At 48.7% G+C, this 20,838-nt stretch overlaps 1 protein-coding gene across 1 annotated transcript in view; it reads right to left on the bottom strand.

Moving 5' to 3' along the window:
• scrib (scribble planar cell polarity protein) overlaps positions 1-20,838 on the bottom strand; it is a 322,951-nt gene that overhangs the window by 12,432 nt on the left and 289,681 nt on the right. The window contains exons 24-26 of the mRNA XM_078230184.1: positions 17,942-18,081; positions 15,896-15,933; positions 4,979-5,053 (exon numbers count right to left, since the gene is read on the bottom strand). Of these exons, the coding sequence (XP_078086310.1) occupies positions 4,979-5,053; positions 15,896-15,933; positions 17,942-18,081 (253 nt within the window). The remainder of the gene's footprint in view (positions 1-4,978; positions 5,054-15,895; positions 15,934-17,941; positions 18,082-20,838) is intronic.

Raw genomic sequence — 20,838 nt, 5'->3', positions numbered from 1 at the left:
GTGTTCCGCAGGGCTCTGTACTGGGACCTCTGCTATTTGTGATATATATAAATGATTTGGAAGAAGGTGTAACTGGTGTTATCAGCAAGTTTGCGGATGACACGAAGATGGCTGGACTTGCGGATAGCGATGAACATTGTCGGACAATACAGCAGGATATAGATAGGCTGGAAAATTGGGCGGAGAAATGGCAGATGGAATTTAATCCAGATAAATGCGAAGTGATGCATTTTGGAAGAACTAATGTAGGGGGGAGTTATACAATAAATGGCAGAACCATCAAGAGTATAGAAACACAGAGGGACCTAGGTGTGCAAGTCCACAAATCCTTGAAGATGGCAGCACAGGTGAAGGTGGTGAAGAAGGCATATGGTATGCTTGCCTTTATAGGACGGGGTATAGAGTATAAAAGCTGGAGTCTGATGTTGCAGCTGTATAGAACGCTGGTTAGGCCACATTTGGAGTACTGCGTCCAGTTCTGGTCACCGCACTACCAGAAGGACATGGAGGCTTTAGAGAGAGTGCAGAGAAGGTTTACGAGGATGTTGCCTGGTATGGAGGATCTTAGCTGTGAGGAGAGATTGGGTAAACTGGGGTTGTTCTCCCTGGAAAGACGGAGAATGAGGGGAGATCTAATAGAGGTGTACAAAATTATGAAGTGTATCGATAGGGTGAACAGTGGGAAGCTTTTTCCCAGGTCGGTGGTGACAATCACGAGGGGTCACGGGCTCAAGGTGAGAGGGGCGAGGTATAACTCAGATATCAGAGGGACGTTTTTTACACAGAGAGTGGTGGGGGCCTGGAATGCGCTGCCAAGTAGGGTGGTGGAGGCAGGCACGCTGACATCGTTTAAGACTTACCTGGATAGTCACATGAGCAGCCTGGGAATGGAGGGATACAAACGATTGGTCTAGTTGGACCAATGAGTGGCACAGGCTTGGAGGGCCGAAGGGCCTGTTTCCTGTGCTGTACTGTTCTTTGTACTGGATGTTGCAAAGGTTATGGACCCTGACAATAGAATCATAGAATAGAATCATAGAATCCCTACAGTGCAGAAGGAGGCCATTCAGCCTATCGAGACTGCACCAGTCCCACCCAGGCCCTATCCTCGTAGCCCCCACTTATTTACCCTGCTAATCTCCCTGTTCTACACACCTTTGGATACAAAGGGGCAATTTAGCATTGGCTAATCAACCTAACACGGGTTGCAAACTTCACACAGAGAGTGGCCCAAAGTCAGAATTGAACCCAGTCCCTGGAGCTGTGTGTTAACCACTGTGCCACCGTGCTGCCCAATATTCCGGAGCTGTGTGTTAACCACTGTGCCACCGTGCTGCCCAATATTCCAGCAACAGTTCTGAAGTATGTCTAGCCAAGCTCTTCCAGTGCAGTTACAACACTGGCATCTACCCAGCAATGTGTAATTCCTGTACACAAAAAGCAGGAGAATTCCAACCCGGCCAATTGCCGCCCAATCAGCCTACTCTCGATCAGCTATAAAGTGATGGAAGGGGCCATCAACAGTGATGATAACTGCACTGTGGGTGTACCTACACCACATGGACTGCACTGGTTCAAGGCAGCAGCTCACCATCAAAGGCAATTAGGGATGGGCAATAAAGTCTGGCCCAGCCAGCGACACCCACATCCCTTGAATAATTAAAAAAAGAAACTGTGACAGAAACACATTGCAAACTCATCTTCTGGACCAATCTTGTCATTTGATTTTCCCAGTATTCATGAAGAATACTGCCTTAAAAGTGGGCAAATCTCCAGGTCCGGATGAATTGTGTCCCAGGTTGTTGTGGGAGGCACGGGAGGAAATTGCAGGGGCTCTGACCCAAATTTTCGATTCCTCCCTGGCCACTGGGAGGTACGCACAGTAAGAAGTCTCACAACAGTACTGTGCTTACCCCAGTCCAATGCCGGCATCTCCACATCATCACTGGAGGTGCCAGAGGACTGGAGAACAGCTCATGTGGTTCTGCTATTTAAGAAAGGTTGTAGAGACAAGCCAGGGAACTACAGACCAGTCTGTGGTTGGGAAACTACTGGAGAAGATTCTGAAGGAGAGAATCTCTCTCCATTTGGAGAGGCAAGGTTTGATCAGGGATTGTCAGCATGGTTTGTCAGAGGGAGGTCATGCCTAACAAATTTGATTGAAGTTTTTGAGCATGTGACCAAGTGTGTGAATGAGGGTAGTGCGGTTGATGTAGTTTACATGGATTTCAGCAAAGCCTTTGACAAAGCCCCACATGGGAGACTTATTAAGAAGGCAAATGTACATGGGATACAGGGTGATCTGACGAGGTGGATTCATAATTGGCTTAGCGGTAGGAGACAGAGGGTGGTGACAGACAGCTGCTTTAGTGACTGGAAAGGTTGGATAGGCTTGGGTTGTTTTCTCTGGAGCAGAGAAGACTGAGGGGCGACCTGTTTGAAGTGTACAAGATTATGAGGGGCATGGACAGGATGGAGAGGGAGCAGCTGTTCCCCTAAGTTGAAGGGTCAGTTACGAGGGGACACAAGTTAAAAATGAGGGAGGGGGGTTTAGGGGGGATCTGAAGAAAAGTTTTTTTACCCAGAGGGTGGTGAGGGTCTGGAATGCGCTGCCTGGGAGGGTGGTGGAGGTGGGATGCCTCACATCCTTTAAAAAGTATCTGGATGAACACTTGGCACATCATAACATTCAGGGCTATGGGCCAAGTGCTGGCGGATGGGATTAAGTGGGAGTTCAGGTGTTTCTAATGTGTCGGTATAGACTCAATGGGCTGAAGGGCCTCTTCTGCACTGTAGGATTCTGTGAACATAGATTAAGCTCCACCAAATTATATTAACAGTATCAATCACCTTTGAAAAGGTGTTAAGCCGCTGCAGTCCCTGAGGTGTAGGTACACCCACAGTGCTGTTAGGGAGGGAGTTCCAGGATTTTGACCCAGCGACAGTGAAGGAACGGCCGATATATTTCCAAGTCAGGATAGTGAGTGACTCGGAGGGGAATCTCCAGGTGGGGGTGTTCCCAGGTATCTGCTGCTCTTGTCCTTCTAGATGGAAGTGGTCGTGGGTTTGGAAGGTGCTGCCCAAGGAGCCTTGGTGAGTTGCTGCAGTGCATCTTGTAGATGGTACACACGGCTGTCACTGTGCGTTGGTGGTGGTGGGAGTGGATGTTTAAGTTGGTATATAGGGTACCAATGAAGTGGGCAGCTTTCTCCTGGATGGTGCCAAGTGTTGTTGGAGCTGCACTCACCCAGTCGCTGTTTTTCTTTGAATGATCTTTGACTGTGATAGTGGTTAACTAAACACCTGGCATCTTGGGCAAGTGTGAAATTGTGTGTTTTGGCAGGGAGAATATAAAAAAGCTTATTATCTAAATGGTGAGAGATCGCAGAGCTCTGAGAGTATGAGGAGTCTGGGTGTCCTAATGCATGAATCACAAGAGGTTGGTACAGCAGATCATTGGGAAAGCTCAGAATGTTGTGAGGGAAATTGATCAGAGAAGCAGGAAGGTTAAGTTTCAGTTGTACTGGGTTTCAGTGAGACCACATCTGGAGCACTGTGTGCAGTATTCACCTCCTTACATAAGGAGAGGTGTAAATGTGTTAGAAGCAGTTTGGAGAAGGTTTCCTGGACTAAATGGCTGAGTTGTCTAATGAGGCAAGGTTGGAGAGGTTGAGTTTGAATCCACTGGAGTTTACAAGAATAGGAGGCGACTTGATCAAAACCTATAAGATGCTGAGGGTTATTGACAGAGTGGACGTGGAGAGGATGTTTCTTCTTGTGGGAGAATCCAGAACTCGGGGTCTTCCATTTCAGACAGAGATGAAGTGAAAGTTCTGAACTTTCTTCTTCAACAAGCAGCGGGAGCAGAAAGTCTTTCAATATCTATAAGACTGAGCTGGACAGATTCTTGATTAACGAGGGGGTGAAAGGTTATCAGGGGTTGGCAGGAATGTGGGGTTGAGGTTACAATCAGATCATCCATGATCATACTGAATGGGGAAGCAGGCTCGAAGGGCAGAGTGGCCTCCTGCTCCTAATTCACATGTTTGTATGTAATCTTGCATCATAAAATACTGAGTGGAAAAGTAGGAAAGTGATGCTATACCTTCTGTAAACTCTGGTTAGGCCTCAACTAGAGAATAGTGTCCAGTTCTGTTCACCACACTTGAGGAAGGATGTGAGGAACATTGAGAGGGTGCGGGAGAGATTGACCAGAATGGTTCCAGGGATGAGGAATTTTAGTGACAAGGTTCAGGTGGAGAAGCTGGGGTTGTTCCCCTTGGAGCGAAGGAGAGTGAGGGGAGATTGGAATGAAGTGTACAAGATTGTGACAGATTTAGATAAGGTGGACAAGGAAAAATGATTCCAAAAGGAAATCGGATAAGTACTTGCAGGACTATGGGGATAGAGTGAGTGAACCAACTGGATTGCGCTACACAGGGCTGGCATAGACTCGATGGGCTGAACTGTGCTCTCTGTGCCACAATGATGATGTCTGCAGATGAGAAACATGATGGAACCAAGGATAGATCGTTGGGAAACCAGAGAGAACCATGTCTGGAGGAGAAGAGTCCAATGTCGCTGATCCCCTGGTTCCAACTGGATAAATAAGAATGGAACCAAGCAAGAGCAGCCCCACCTCTGAGCCGGCTTCTACAGAGAGGCCTCCCAGCTTCTACAGCTGTTTGAGTATCCCATGACGCGGAACTTTATTCCAAGCCCTTAGTATCTGGTTTACAAGAGCCTCAAGGAACACAACACCAACAAGCACATGCCAATTCCACTCACAGGACAAAAGATCCCTCCACAAAGCAGCAGTGAATAGCAAGGCCCTGACCCCATGCTCCCCTTTTAGCAGCATGCTGACAGAAGTAATGCCCCCTCCATATAACACAGCACACTGGACAATGCAATAACTAAGAGGCAGCTGGTTGGAACAACAACGGCACAGGTGAGGCACGCAGCATGCAGCCGGTACCTGGATATCGTAAACTGGTTTAGAAGATGGGATAGCTGCAAACTGTCGGTAATCAAACTTCTTTTCTGACCAGGACTGTAAGGTACAGTAAAGAGGAGTGAGAACAGGACGGAGAAATATCCAACACTGCTCTGTAAGGGTGCAAGAAATTAGAAAGATGCAATAACACAGGCAGTCGTGTATAGTCATGTAGGGAAATGGCAGCTACATGACCACACACAAAATACCAACAAAAACATACATCTGTACAAACACACATGTAGAAAACAAGCACATGTCCACAGACACACCCGTGCAAACATACACACACACACAGATATATCTGTGCAAACATACACAGACACACCCGTGCAAACATACACACACAGACACACCCGTGCAAACATACACACACACACACTGATATATCTGTGCAAACACACACACACACACACACCCGTGCAAACATACGTATACACACACAGATATATCTGTGCAAACATACACAGACACACCCGTGCAAACATACACACACAGACACACCCGTGCAAACACACACACACACACACAGATATATCTGTGCAAACACAAACGTGCAGATACACCCATGCAAATATACACATGCACACAGATACAACCGTGCAAACATATACACACGCACATGCAGACACGCCTGTGCAAACACACACATACATGCACCACACACACACACATGCATCACGCACATGCACACATGCACCACGCACATGCACACATGCACCACGCACATGCACACATGCACCACACACATGCACACATGCACCACGCACATGCACACATGCACCACGCACATGCACACGTGCACCACGCACATGCACCACACACCCAGGATATACAAATCCCCAGGGCCTGATGGAATCTATCCAAGGCTGCTCAGGGAGACGAGAGATGAAATCGCTGGGCCTCTGGCGCAAATCTTTGTCTCGTCACTGGACACAGGTGAGGTCCCAGAGGATTGGAGGATAGCTAATGTGGTCCCGTTATTTAAGAAGGGTAGGAAGGATAACCCGGGTAATTATAGGCCGGTGAGCTTGACGTCCGTGGTCGGGAAGTTGTTGGAGAGGATTCTTAGAGACAGGATGTATGCGCATTTAGAAAGGAATAAAACTCATTAACGATAGTCAGCATGGTTTTGTGAGAGAAATCATAGAAACCCTACAGTGCAGAAGGAGGCCATTCGGCCCATCGAGTCTGCACCGACCACAATCCCACCCAGGCCCTACCCCCACATATTTACCTGCTAATCCCTCTAACCGACGCATCTCAGGACTCTAAGGGACAATTTTTAACCTAGCCAATCAACCTAACCCGCACATCTTTGGACAGTGGGAGGAAACCGGAGCACCCGGAGGAAACCCACGCAGACACGAGGAGAATGTGCAAACTCCACACAGACAGTGACCCGAGCCGGGAATCGAACCCGGGACCCTGGAGCTGTGAAGCAGCAGTGCTAACCACTGTGCTACCGTGCCGCCCAGGTTAGTGAGGTCATGCCTCACTAACCTTGTGGAGTTTTTTGAAGAAGTGACCAGAATGGTTGACGAGGGAAGGGCCGTGGATTTCGTCTATATGGACTTTAGTAAAGTGTTTGACAAAGTCCCTCATGGTACGTTGGTGCAAAAGGTTGGATCTCATGGGATAAAGGGGGAGGTGGCTAGATGGGTGGAGAACTGGCTTGGTCACAGAAGACAGAGGGTGGTAGTGGAAGGGTCTTTTTCCAGCTGGAGGCCTGTGACTAGTGGTGTTCACAGTAAGAAGTTTAACAACACCAGGTTAAAGTCCAACAGGTTTATTTGGTAGCAAAAGTGTGGCTTTTGCTACCAAATAAACCTGTTGGACTTTAACCTGGTGTTGTTAAACTTCTTACTGTGTTTACCCCAGTCCAACGCCGGCATCTCCACATCATGACTAGTGGTGTTCCGCAGGGCTCTGTATTGGGACCTCTGCTGTTTGTGATTTATATAAATGATCTGGAAGAAGGTGTAACTGGGGTGATCAGTAAGTTTGCGGACGACACGAAAATGGCTGGACTTGCAGATAGTGAGGAACATTGTCAGAGGCTACAGAAGGATATAGATAGGCTGGAAATTTGGGCAAAGAAATGGCAGATGGAGTTCAATCCAGATAAATGCGAAGTGATGCATTTTGGTAGAACTAACGTAAGGGGGAGCAATACGATAAATGGCAGAACCATAAAGGGTGTAGATACGCAGAGGGACCTGGGTGTGCAAGTCCACAGATCCTTGAAGGTGACGTCACAGGTGGAGAAGGTGGTGAAGAAGGCATATGGCACGCTTGCCTTTATAGGACGGGGCATAGAGTATAAAAGTTGGGGTCTGATGTTGCAGATGTATAGAATGTTGGTTCGGCCGCATTTGGAATACTGCGTCCAGTTCTGGTCGCCACACTACCAGAAGGACGTGGAGGCTTTGGAGAGAGTGCAGAGGAGGTTTACCAGGATGTTGCCTGCTATGGAGGGGTTTAGTTATGAGGAGAGATTGGGTAAACTGGGGTTGTTCTCCCTGGAAAGACGGAGGATGAGGGGTGATCTAATAGAGGTGTATAAAATTATGAAAGGCATAGATAGGGTGAACGGTGGGAAGCTTTTTCCCAGGTCGGTGGTGACTTTCACGAGGGGTCATAGGTTCAAGGTGAGTGGAGCGGGGGGGGGGGGGGGGGAAGGAGGAGGAGGAGGAGGTTTAACACAGATATCAGATGGACATATTTTACACAGAGGGTGGTGGGGGCCTGGAATGCGCTGCCGGGCAAGGTTGTGGAGGCGGACACACTGGGAACGTTTAAGACTTACCTAGATAGCCACATGAACGGAGTGGGAATGGAGGGATACAAAAGAATGGTCTCGTTTGGACCAGGGAGCGGCGTGGGCTTAGAGGGCCGAAGGGCCTGTTCCTGTGCTGTGTTGTTAAGTTCTTAAGTTCTAAGCATTCACCAAAGAGAGGGACTTGATGGATGAGGAGTCTAGGTAGGGTGTGTAGATATTTTGGGTCATGTCGATATCAAAAAGGAGGAGGTGTTGGACATCTTAAAAAGTATTTAAGTAGATAAGTCCCCAGGGTCTGATGGGATCTACCCCAGAATACTGAGAGAGGCAAGGGCGGAAATTGCTGGGGCCTTGACACAAATCTTTGTATCCTCATTGGCTACAGGTGAAGGTCCAGAGGACTGGAGGATAGCTAATGTTGTTCCATTGTTTAAGAAGGGCAGCAGGGATAATCCAGGTAATTACAGGCCGGTGAGCCTTACATCAGTGGTCGGGAAATTATTGGAAAAGATTCTTAGGGACAGGATTTACTCACATTTGAAAACAAATGGAATTATTAGTGATCGACAGCATGGTTTTGTGAAGGGGAGATCGTGCCTCACTAACTTGATCGGGTTTTCGAGGAAGTGACGAAGATGATAGATGAGGGAAAGGCAGTGGATGTTGTCTACATGGACTTCAGTAAAGCCTTTGACAAGGTCCTTCATGGCAGGCTGGTACGAAAGGTGAAGTCACACCGGATCAGAGGAGAGCTGGCAAGATGGATACTGAACTGGCTTGGCCATCGAAGACAGAGGGTAGCAGTCGAGGGGTGCTTTTCTGAATGGAAGGCTGTGACTAGTGGTGTTCCACAGGGATCAGTTCTGGGACCTTTGTTGTTTATAGTATATACAAATGATTTGGAGGAAAATGTAGCTGGGCTGATTAGTAAGTTCGCAGACGACCTAAAAATTGGGGGAGTTGCGGATAATGAAGAGGATTGTCAGAGGATACAGCAAGATATAGATCGGAGTATTGTGGGGAAGGCAGATGAGCTGAAGGCGTGGATAGACACGTGGAAATATGACATATAGCCATTCGTGAAACTTGGCTACAGGAGGGGCAGGACTGGCAGCTCAATGTTCCAGGGTTCCAATGTTTCAGGCGGGATAGAGGCAGAGGGATAAAAGGTGGGGGGGGGTGGCATTGTTGGTCAGGGAAAATGTTACAGCGGTACTCAGGCAGGATAGATTAGGGAGCTTGTCTACAGAGGCCCTATGGGTGGAGCTGAGAAACAGGAAAGGTATGACCACATTAATGGGGTTGTATTATAGACCACCCAATAGTCAGCGAGAATTGGAGGAGCAAATCAGCAGAGAGACAGCTGACAACTGCAAGAAACACAAAGTTGTGATCGTAGGGGATTTTAATTTTCCACATATATATTGGGACTTGCATACTGTTAAAGGTTTAGATGGGGTAGAGTTTGTAAAATGTGTTCAGGAGAATTTTCTACATCAGTATATAGAGGTGCCAACTAGAGAGGATGCGATATTGGATCTCCTATTGGGAAATGAGTTAGGGCAGGTGATGGATGTGAGTGTGAGGGAACACTTTGGATCCAGTGATCATAATGCCATTAGTTTCAACCTGATCGTGGATAAGGATAGATCTGGTCCTTGGGTTGAAGTTCTGAACTGGAAAAAGGCCAAATTTGATGAAATGAGAAGGGATCTGGGAAGTGTGGATTGGCACAGGCTGTTCTCTGGTAAGGATGTAAATGGAAAGTGGGAGGCCTTCAAAGGAGAAATTTTGAGAGCGCAGAGTTTGTATGTTCCTGTCAGGATTAAAGGCAAAGTAAATAGGAATAAGGAACCTTGGTTCTGGAGGGACATTGTAACACTGATTAAGAGGAAGAGAGAGTTGTATGAAATGTACAGGCAGCAAGGAACAGATCAGATGCTCGAGGAGTATAAAAAGTGCAAGAAGCTACTTAAGAGGGAAATCAGGAGGGCTAAAAGAAGACATGAGGTTGCTTTGGCAGACAGAGTGAAGGAAAATCCAAAGAGCTTCTATAGGTATGTTAGGAGCAAAAGGATAGTGAGGGATAAAATTGGTCCTCTTGAAGACCAGAGTGATAGACTGTGTATGGAACCAAAAGAGATGGGGGAGATACTCAATGTTTTTTTTGCATCCATATTTACTGAGGAAACGGGCATGGAGTCTACGGAAATAGGGCAAACAGGTAGGGAGGTCATGGAATCGTTACAGATTAAAGGGGAGGAGGTGCTCGCTGTCTTGAGGCAAATCAGAGTGGATAAATCCCCAGGACCGGACAGGGTATTCCCACGGACCTTGAGGGAAGCTAGTGTTGAACTTGCAGGGGCCCTGGCAGACATATTTAAAATGTCAGTATTCACGGGGGAGGTGCCGGATGATTGTTGTTCCGTTCTTTAAAAAAGGTTCCAAAAGAAATCCGGGAAATTATAGGCCAGTAAGTTTGACATCGGTGGTGGGCAAGTTATTGGAAGGAGTGATAAGGGATAGGATCTACAAATATTTGGATAGACAGGGACTTATTAGGGAGAGTCAACATGGCTTTGTGCGTGGTAGGTCATGTTTGACCAATATATTAGAGTTTTTTGAGGAGGTTACCAGAAAAGTGGATGAGGAGAAGGCGGTGGATGTTGTCTACCTGGATTTCAGCAAGGCCTTTGACAAGTCCCTCATGGGAGGTTAGTTAGGAAGGTTCAGTCGCTGGGTATACATGGGGAGGTAGTAAATTGGATTAGACACTGGCTCAATGGAAGAACATGGTAAGAGTTTTAACAACACCAGATTAAAGTCCAACAGGTTTATTTGGTAGCAAATGCCATTAGCTTTCGGAGCGCTGCTCCTTCGTCAGATGGAGTGGAAATCCATCCACTCACAATTTCCACTCCATCTGACGAAGGAACAGCGCTCCGAAAGCTAATGGCATTTGCTACCAAATAAACCTGTTGGACTTTAATCTGGCGTTGTTAAAACTCCTACCGTGTTTACCCCAGTCCAATGCCGGCATCTCCACATCAATGGAAGAAGCCAGAGAGTGGTTGTGGAGGATTGCTTCTCTGAGTGGAGGCCTGTGACTAGTGGTGTGCCGCAGGGATCGGTGTTGGGTCCATTGCTGTTTGTCATCTATATCAATGATATGGATTATAATGTGGTAAATTGGATCGGCAGATTTACTGATGATACAAAGATTGGAGGGATTTGGACCAACTCGAAAAATGGGCTGAAAAATGGCAAATGGAATTTAACGCAGACAAGTGTGAGATATTGCACTTTGGAAGGACAAACCAAAGTAGAACGTAAAGGGTAAATGGTCGGACTCTGAAGAGTGCAGTTGAACAGAGGGATCTGGGAATACAGGTACAGAATTCCCTAAAAGTGACGTCACAGGTGGATAGGGTCGTAAAGAGTGCCTTTGGTACATTGGCCTTTATAAATCGGAGTATCGAGTATAAAAGTTGGAGTGGTATGGTAAGGTTATACAAGGCATTGGTGAGGCCGAATTTAGAGTATTGTGTACAGTTTTGGTCACCTAGTTACAGGAAGGATGTAAATAAGGTTGAAAGAGTGCAGAGAAGGTTCACAAGGATGTTGCCGGGACTTGAGAAGCTGAGTTACAGAGAGATTGAAGAGGTTGGGACTTTATTCCCTGGAGCGTAGAAGAATGAGGGGAGATTTGATAGAGGTGTATAAGATTTTGATGGGTATCGATAGAGTGAATACAAGCAGGCTTTTTCCGCTGAGGCTAGGGGAGAAAAAAACCAGAGGGCATGGGTTAAGGGTGAAAGGAGAAAAGTTTAAAGGGAATATTAGGGGGGGGCTTCTTCACGCAGAGAGTGGTGGGAGTGTGGAATGAGCTGCCAGATAAAGTGGTAAATGCTTTTAAAATTTAAGAAAAACTTGGACGGGTTCATGGATGAGAGGGGTGTGGAGGGATATGGTCCAAGTGCAGGTCAGTGGGACTCGGCAAAAAATTGTTCGGCACAGACAAGAAGGGCCAAAAGGCCTGTTTCTGAGCGGTAATTTTCTATGGTTCTATGGTTGGAGACTTAGGCGGAGAAATGGTAGATGGAGTTTAATCCAGACAAGTGTGATGTAATGTATTTTGGAAGGTCCAATGCATGTAGGAATTATACAGTAAATGGTAAAACCCTTAGGAATATTGACAGGCAGAGAGATCTGGGCGTACATGTCCACCGATCACTGAAAGTGGCAACGCAGGTGGCTAAGGTAGTCAAGAAGGCAGACGGCATGCTTACCTTCATTGGTCGGGACATTGAGTATAAAAATTGGCGGGTCATGCTGCAGCTGTACAGAACCTTAGTTAGGTCTCATTTAGAATATTGTGTACAGTTCTGGTCGCCACACTACCAGAAGGATGTGGAGGCTTTGGAGAGGGTACAGAAGAGGTTTACCAGGATGTTGCCTGGTTTACAGGGTATTAGCTATGAGGAGAGGCTGGATAAACTCGGTTTGTTCTCATTGGAATGACGGATTTTGAGGGGTGACCTGATAGAGGTTTACAAGATTATGAGTGGCATGGACAGAGTGGATAGTCAGATGCTCTTTCCTAGGGTAGAAAAGTCAAGTACCAGGGGGCATAGGTTTAAGGTTTGTGGGGAAAAGTTTAGAGGAGATGTGCCAGGCAAGTTTTTTACACGGACGGTGGTGATATGTCAGGAGATACTGGATAGGTGCAGGAAAAATAGGGTTGTTGTAGTGGGAGACTTCAATTTCCCTGGTATAGACTGGAAATCGCTGAGAGCAGGGACTCTAAATGGGTGGAATTTGTAAAATGCGCACAGGAGGGTTCTTTGGAACAATATGTAGATAGCCCGACTAGAGAGGGGGCTATACTGGACCTAGTACTGGGGAATGAGCCCGGTCAGGTCTTCAAAGTTTCGGTTGGGGAACATGTAGCAAATAGTGACCACAATTCTGTTAGCTTTAGGATAGTGATGGAAAAGGATGAGTGGTGTCCCAAGGGTAAGGTGTTGGATTGGGGGAAGGCTCACTTTAGTGGGATTAGGCAGAAATTGGCAGCTCTTGATTGGGAGAGGCTGTTTGAGGGTAAATCCACATCTGGCATGTGGGAGTCTTTTAAGGAACAGTTGTTAGGGCTACAGGACAGGCATGTGCCTGTAAAAAAGGATAGGAAGGGTAGGATTCGAGAACCGTGGATAACCAGGGAAATTGAGGGACTGGCCAAAAAGAAAAGAGAGGCGTATGTTAGGTCCAGGCAGCTAAAAACGGAGGGAGCTCTGGAGGAGTACAAAGAAAGTAGGAAAGAACTCAAACGGGGAATTAGAAGGGCAAAAAGGGGTCATGAAATGTCCTGGGCAGACAGGATTAAGGAGAATCCCAAGGCATTTTATTCATACGTTAGGAACAAAAGGGTTGTCAGGGAAAAAATCGGACCTCTCAGGGACAAAAGTGGGGAATTATGCTTGGAGCCCAAAGAAGTAGGGGAGATCCTAAATGAATACTTTGCGTCGGTATTCACAAAGGAGAGGGATGTGTTGACTGGGAGTGTCTCGGAGGGGAGTGTTGAACCGTTGGAGAAAATCTCCATTACAAGGGAGGAAGTGTTAGGTTTGTTAGAGAATATAAAAACTGACAAATCCCCAGGGCCTGATGGAATCTATCCAAGGCTGCTCAGGGAGACGAGAGATGAAATCGCTGGGCCTCTGACGCAAATCTTTGTCTCGTCACTGGACGCAGGTGAGGTCCCAGAGTATTGGAGGATAGCTAATGTGGTCCCGTTATTTAAGAAGGGTAGGAAGGATAACCCGGGTATTATAGGCCGGTGAGCATGACGTCTGTGGTGGGGAAGTTGTTGGAGAAGATTCTTAGAGATAGGATGTATGCGCATTTAGAAAGGAATAAACTCATTAACGATAGTCAGCATGGTTTTGTGAGAGGGAGGTCATGCCTCACTAACCTGGTGGAGCTTTTTGAAGAAGTGACCAGAATGGTTGACAAGGGAAGGGCCGTGGATGTCGTCTATATGGACTTTAGTAAAGCGTTTGACAAAGTCCCTCATGGTAGGCTGGTGCAAAAGGTTGGATCTCATGGGATAAAGGGGGAGGTGGCTAGATGGGTGGAGAACTGGATTGGTCACAGAAGACAGAAGGTGGTAGTGGAAGGGTCTTTTTCCGGCTGGAGGCCTGTGACTCGTGGTGTTCCGCAGGGCTCTGTATTGGGACCTCTGCTGTTGGTGATTTATATAAACGATCTGGAAGAAGGTGTAACTGGGGTGATCAGTAAGTTTGCGGACGACACAAAATTGGCAGGACTTGCAGATAGTGAGGAGCATTGTCAGAAGCTACAGAAGGATATAGATAGGCTGGAAATTTGGGCAAAGAAATGGCAGATGGAGTTCAATCCTGATGAATGCCAAGTGATGCATTTTGGTGGAAATAATGTAGGGAGGAGCTATACGATAAATGGCAGAACCATAAAGGGTGTGGATACGCAGAGGGACCTGGGTGTGCAAGTCCACAGATCCTTGAAGGTGACGTCACAGGTGGAGAAGGTGGTGAAGAAGGCATATGGTATGCTTGCCTTTATAGGACAGGGCATAGAGTATAAAAGTTGGGGTCTGATGTTGCAGATGTATAGAACGTTGGTTCGGCCGCATTTGGAATACTGCGTCCAGTTCTGGTCGCCACACTACCAGAAGGACGTGGAGGCTTTGGAGAGAGTACAGAGGAGGTTTACCAGGATGTTGCCTGGTATGGAGGGGCTTAGTTATGAGGAGAGATTGGGTAAACTGGGGTTGTTCTCCCTGGAAAGACGGAGGATGAGGGGAGACTTAATAGAGGTGTATAAAATTATGAAAGGCATAGATAGGGTGAACGGTGGGAAGCTTTTCCCCAGGTCGGTGGTGACGTTCACGAGGGGTCATTGGTTCAAGGTGAGTGGTTAACAGTGAGGCAGTGTCTTGGGCTGCAAGAAGATATAAACGGAATGGTCAAATCAGCAGATAAGTAGCAGATGGAATTTAACCCGGAAAAATGTGAGGTGATGCACTTTGGAAGGAGTAATTTAACAAGAAAGTACTCAGTGAATGGTAGGACACGAGGAAGCTCTGTGGAACAAAGGGTCCTTGGCGTGTTTGTCCACAGATCTTTGAAGGCGGAAGGGCATGTTAGTCGGGTGGTGAAAAAGGCACATGGGACACTTGCCTTTATCAATCGAGGCACAGATTACAAAAGCAGAGAGGTCATGTTGGAGTTGTATAGAACTTTGGTGAGGCCACAGCTGGAGCACTGTGTGCAGTTCTGGTCGCCACATTATAGGAAGGATGTGATTGCACTGGAGGGGGTGCAGAGGAGATTCACCAGGATGGAATGGAGCATTTAAGTTATGAAGAGAGGTTGGATAGGCTTGGGTTGTTTCATTGGAGCAGAGAAGACTGAGGGGTGACCTGACCGAGGTGTTCAAGGTTATGAGGGACATGGACAGAGTGGATAGGGAGCAGCTGTTCCCCTTGGTTGAAGGGTCAGTCACGAGGGGGCACAGGTTCAAGGTGCGGGTCAGGAGGTCCGGGGGGATGTGAGGAAAAACCTTTTTACTCAGAGAGTGGTAACGGTCTGGAATGCGCTGCCTGGGAGGGGGGTGGAGGCGGGATGCTTCACATCCTTTAAAACGTATCTGGATGAGCACTTGGCATGTCGTAACATTCAGGGCAATGGGCCAAGTGCTGGCAGATGGGATTAGGTGGGAGTTCAGGTATTGCAAATGTGTCGGTGCAGACTCGATGGGCTGAAAGGCCTCTCCTGCGCTGTATGATTCTATGAAGGGGGTGAGAATAGCTGGGAGACGGGTGTGAAGATGGTGAACTTGGGAGAGGAGAGTGAGAGAGCGAGGGGAGAGAGGGGAAGGGGCAGCTAGGGAGGATGATTTGGAGAGGGGGGAGGTATGGGAGGTGAGGAGGGGGAGCAGGAGGGGGAGAGGAGGGGGAGTGGGACTCAGGGAGACTAAGCTGGCACAACAAGGCTGTGGAATGATAGCGTTAAGGTAGAGAACAGTCCGTTTATCAGGCATTTTTTGGAAGAATGCTGTGGATGGAACAGTCGACTCACCAGTCTGCCGGGGGACGTGATACTGCGCGGACTGTGATCTGTAACACACAGAGTTGAAGAATCAGTGCTGTTACTGAGCAGAAAATTGACCAAAACTCTTACACCATCTGCAGCCACGGGGGAGCAGAAAGCAGCGTAAAGCACAGGAGCCGCGGCAACGGGAGGAGGGGAGTGTACACACTGTACAGTGGTGTGGGGGAGGGGAGTGTACACACTGTACAGTGGTGTGGGGGAGGGGAGTGTACACACTGTACAGTGGTGTGGGGGAGGGGAGTGTACACACTGTACAGTGGCGTGGGGGAGGGGAGTGTACACACTGTACAGTGGCGTGGGGGAGGGGAGTGTACACACTGTACAGTGGTGTGGGGGAGGGGAGTGTACACACTGTACAGTGGCGTGGGGGAGGGGAGTGTACACACTGTACAGTGGTGTGGGGGAGGGGAGTGTACACACTGTACAGTGGCGTGGGGGAGGGGAGTGTACACACTGTACAGTGGTGTGGGGGAGGGGAGTGTACACACTGTACAGTGGTGTGGGGGAGGGGAGTGTACACACTGTACAGTGGTGTGGGGGAGGGGAGTGTACACACTGTACAGTGGTGTGGGGGAGGGGAGTGTACACACTGTACAGTGGTGTGGGGGAGGGGAGTGTACACACTGTACAGTGGTGTGGGAGAGGGGAGTGTACACACTGTACAGTGGTGTGGGGGAGGGGAGTGTACACACTGTACAGTGGTGTGGGGGAGGGGAGCGTACACACTGTACAGTGGCGTGGGGGAGGGGAGTGTACACACTGTACAGTGGCGTGGGGGAGGGGAGTGTACACACTGTACAGTGGCGTGGGGGAGGGGAGTGTACACACTGTACAGTGGCGTGGGGGAGGGGAGTGTACACACTGTACAGTGGCGTGGGGGAGGGGAGTGTACACACTGTACAGTGGCGTGGGGGAGGGGAGTGTACACACCGTACAGTGGCGTGGGGGAGGGGAGTGTACACACTGTACAGTGGCGTGGGGGAGGGGAGTGTACACACCGTACAGTGGCGTGGGGGAGGGGAGTGTACACACTGTACAGTGGCGTGGGGGAGGGGAGTGTACACACTGTACAGTGGCGTGGGGGAGGGGAGTGTACACACTGTACAGTGGCGTGGGGGAGGGGAGTGTACACACTGTACAGTGGCGTGGGGGAGGGGAGTGTACACACTGTACAGTGGTATGGGGGAGGGGAGTGTACACACTGTACAGTGGTGTGGGGGAGGGGCTGTATGCACTGTCCAGCAGTGTGGGGGAGGGGAGTGTACGTACTGTCCAGTGGTGTGGGGGAGGGGAGTGTACACACTGTCCAGTGGTGTGGGGGAGGGGAGTGTACACGCTGTACAGTGGCGTGGGGGAGGGGAGTGTACACACTGTACAGTGGTGTGGGGGAGGGGAGTGTACACACTGTACAGTGGTGTGGGGGAGGGGAGTGTACACACTGTACAGTGGCGTGGGGGAGGGGAGTGTACATACCGTCCAGAGGTGTGGGGGAGGGGAGTGTACACACTGTACAGTGGTGTGGGGGAGGGGAGTGTACATACCGTCCAGTGGTGTGGGGGAGGGGAGTGTACGTACTGTCCAGTGGTGTGGGGGAGGGGAGTGTATACACTGTACAGTGGTGTGGGGGAGGAGAGTGTACACACTGTACAGTGGTGTGGGGGAGGGGAGTGTACACACTGTACAGTGGTGTGGGGGAGGGGAGTGTACACACTGTACAGTGGTGTGGGGGAGGGGAGTGTACACACTGTACAGTGGTGTGGGGGAGGGGAGTGTACACACTGTACAGTGGTGTGGGGGAGGGGAGTGTACACACTGTACAGTGGTGTGGGGGAGGGGCTGTACGCATTGTCCAGCAGTGTGGGGGAGAGGGTGTACGTACCGTCCAGTGGTGTGGGGGAGAGGGTGTACGTACCGTCCAGTGGTGTGGGGGAGAGGGTGTACGTACCGTCCAGCGGTGTGGGTGAGGGGAGAGTACGTACCGTCCAGCGGTGTGGGGGAGGGGAGAGTACGTACCGTCCAGCGGTGTGGGGGAGGGGGTCGCCGCAGGGGATGGCGACTCAGAGAGCTGGTCCAGGGGACTGCGTTTCTTCGGCTCCTTTGATTTTGCGATCACCATTTGGGCTTTCAGTGCATCCTGTTCCAGCGACTTCATCCTACACAAGAGCGGTGAGAATGTTAGTTTTTAAGGGAGGGGGCATGCCCAGGTCAGAGTCAAACACTAACCAAGGGGCTTAGCTGCACACTGGGTCACCAGGTATCCTGCACCAGGCCTCCAGCTGCTCATACAGATTGCAATGGTACACACACTGCAGCCTGTTATATAACACACGGGACTCACAGTCAGTGACCGCAGGGGAAGGAGGAACAGGGACAGCATTCCGTGTTCACACATGCCTGTTAACACTCCTTCAGGAGGCAGCACCCCCCTCTCCCCCACATCTCAATCACAACACGCTGAGGGATTTGAAACTCTCCAACATGTGCAGGGGGACGTCACTGTAAGGCGGCCCCAACAGGTCGACTGGCTGCTCTGACATTGCTGCCAGCCGCACTGGGACACGGTGACCATATCCATCCCAGTGACCCACAGCAGGACTGACCACACTCAGGCTGGGCCCAAACCACCCAAACAGCCAGCGCCCAGGAACTTTCTCCACTAATTCCTGCACACTCATAAGAACATAAGAAATAGGAGCAGGAGTGGGCCATCTAGCCCCTCGAGCCTGCCCCGCCATTTAATAAGATCATGGCTGATCTGAAGCGAATCAGTTCCACTTACCCACCTGCTCCCCATAACCCCTAATTCCCTTATCGATCAGAGATCTATCTACCTGTGATTTAAACATATTTAACGAGGTAGCCTCCACCACTTCAGTGGGCAGAGAATTCCAGAGATTCACCACCCTCTGGGAGAAGAAGTTCCTCCTCAACTCTGCCTTAACTGACCCCCTTTATTTTGTGGAAGAATGGGACTGTGCTCTTTAGAGAATGTTAAAGGGTGATTTAACAGAGGATGTACTAGTGCCCTCTAGTTCTAGCTTCCTTTCTAAGTGGAAAGAATCTCTCCACCTCTACCCTATCCAGCCCCTTCATTATCTTATAGGTCTCTATAAGATCCCCCCTCAGCCTTCTAAATTCCAACGAATACAAACCCAATCTGCTCAGTCTCTCCTCATAATCAACACCCCTCATCTCCGGTATCAACCTGGTGAACCTTCTCTGCACTCCCTCCAAGGCCAATATATCCTTTCGCAAGTAAGGGGACCAAAACTGCACACAGTATTCCAGCTGCGGCCTCACCAGTGCCCTGTACAGATGCAGCAAGACCTCCCACTAACTCCCACTGCACCCACTAACACTGACTGCAGCCAATGGCAGAGAGCTGGCACCACTCAGGAGCGCTGAGATGCAGGTGCTGGAGAAACGTTGGCCATTGTGCGTGTGCTGACTCTGCTGAGCGATGAGAGAATAATGTCACACCTGTACTCCTGCCACATGGACTCTGCTTCCAATAACCACTAACTCAGAAACATAATAGAGGAACATAGGAACAGGCCATTCAGCCCCTTGAGCCCACTCCACCATTCAACAAGATCATGGCTACTCTGTGGCAATAAATAGGGAAGAGGATAGTAACCGAGTTCAGGAGAACACAGACTAATGGAGTAGAAGATAGGAACAAGAGGAGGCCATTCAGCCCCTCACAGCCTTTTCACTATTCAGCTCATGGGTAATCAGTGACCTCACTCCATACACTCACCACGACTGTTACCTTTCTGAACACTGGCAGAGTGAGAAAGAAAGCAAGAATCGGCAAAATCTCTCAGCTGCCGGATTGTGTTCAATCCTGGATACCACACCTCAGCAAATCAGGGCTGTTGGAGGGTGCGGATGAGAGAGTTCAGTTTTGTGGAAGAATGGGACTGTGCTCTTTAGAGAATGTTAAAGGGTGATTTAACAGAGGATGTACAATTCTGAGGGTTTGTGATAGAGCAAGGATGGAGAAATGATTTCTTCCGGTAAACGGGTTGGTAATTGGGGTTTCGAGATTTCAAATACTTGGCAAAAGAACTGGAGGAGAAACAAAGGTTTTTTTTGCAGATACAGCTGTTAATATCGGGAATGTTCCAGCTGAAATCCTGCTGCATAGGAACTTTCAAACTGAAATTGAACATGGAATGAGCTGCCAGAGGAGGTGGTACGGGCGGTTACTACAACATTTAAGACATTTGGACAGATATATGGATGGAAAAGGTTTAGGGGGATTTGGGCCAAATGCAGGCAGATGGGAGCAGCTCAGTTTAGGAAACCTGGTTGGCATTGGACCAAGGGCCTGTCTCCGTGCTGGCCATTCGGACTTTCAAGCTTGCTCCAACATTCATTACACCAGTGATAAGGAAGGACTGTAGAAAAAGAGATAATCAGCCATGGATATCTAAGGAAATAAAGGAGGGATCAAATTGAAAGAAAATGCATACAAAGTGGCAAAGATTAGTGGGAAACGAGAGGATTGGGAAATCTTTAAAGGTCAGCAGAAAGCCACAAAAAAAGCTATAAAGAAAAGCAGGATAGATTATGAAAGTAATCTAGCTCAGAATATAAAAACAGATAACAAAAGTTTCTACAAATACATAAAATGAAAAAGAGTGGCTAAATTAAACATTGGTCCTTTAGAGGATGAGAAGGGGGATGTAATAACTGGAAATGAGAAAATGGCTGAGGCATTGAACAGGCATTTTGTGTCGGTCTTCACAGTGGAAAACACAAATAACATGCCAAAAATTGATGACAGAAAGGCTATGGCAGGTGAGGACCTCGAAACTATTATCACGAAAGAGGTAGTGTTGGGCAAGTTAATGGGGCTAAAGGTAGACAAGTCTCCTGGTCCTGATGGAATGCATCCCAGGGTA

The sequence above is a fragment of the Mustelus asterias genome, chromosome 2 (assembly GCF_964213995.1).
Source record: "Mustelus asterias chromosome 2, sMusAst1.hap1.1, whole genome shotgun sequence".
NCBI classification, from domain to species: Eukaryota; Metazoa; Chordata; class Chondrichthyes; order Carcharhiniformes; family Triakidae; genus Mustelus; species Mustelus asterias.
The sequence above is the reverse complement of the archived record's forward strand: the minus strand, read 5'-3'. Positions and strand labels throughout refer to the sequence as shown.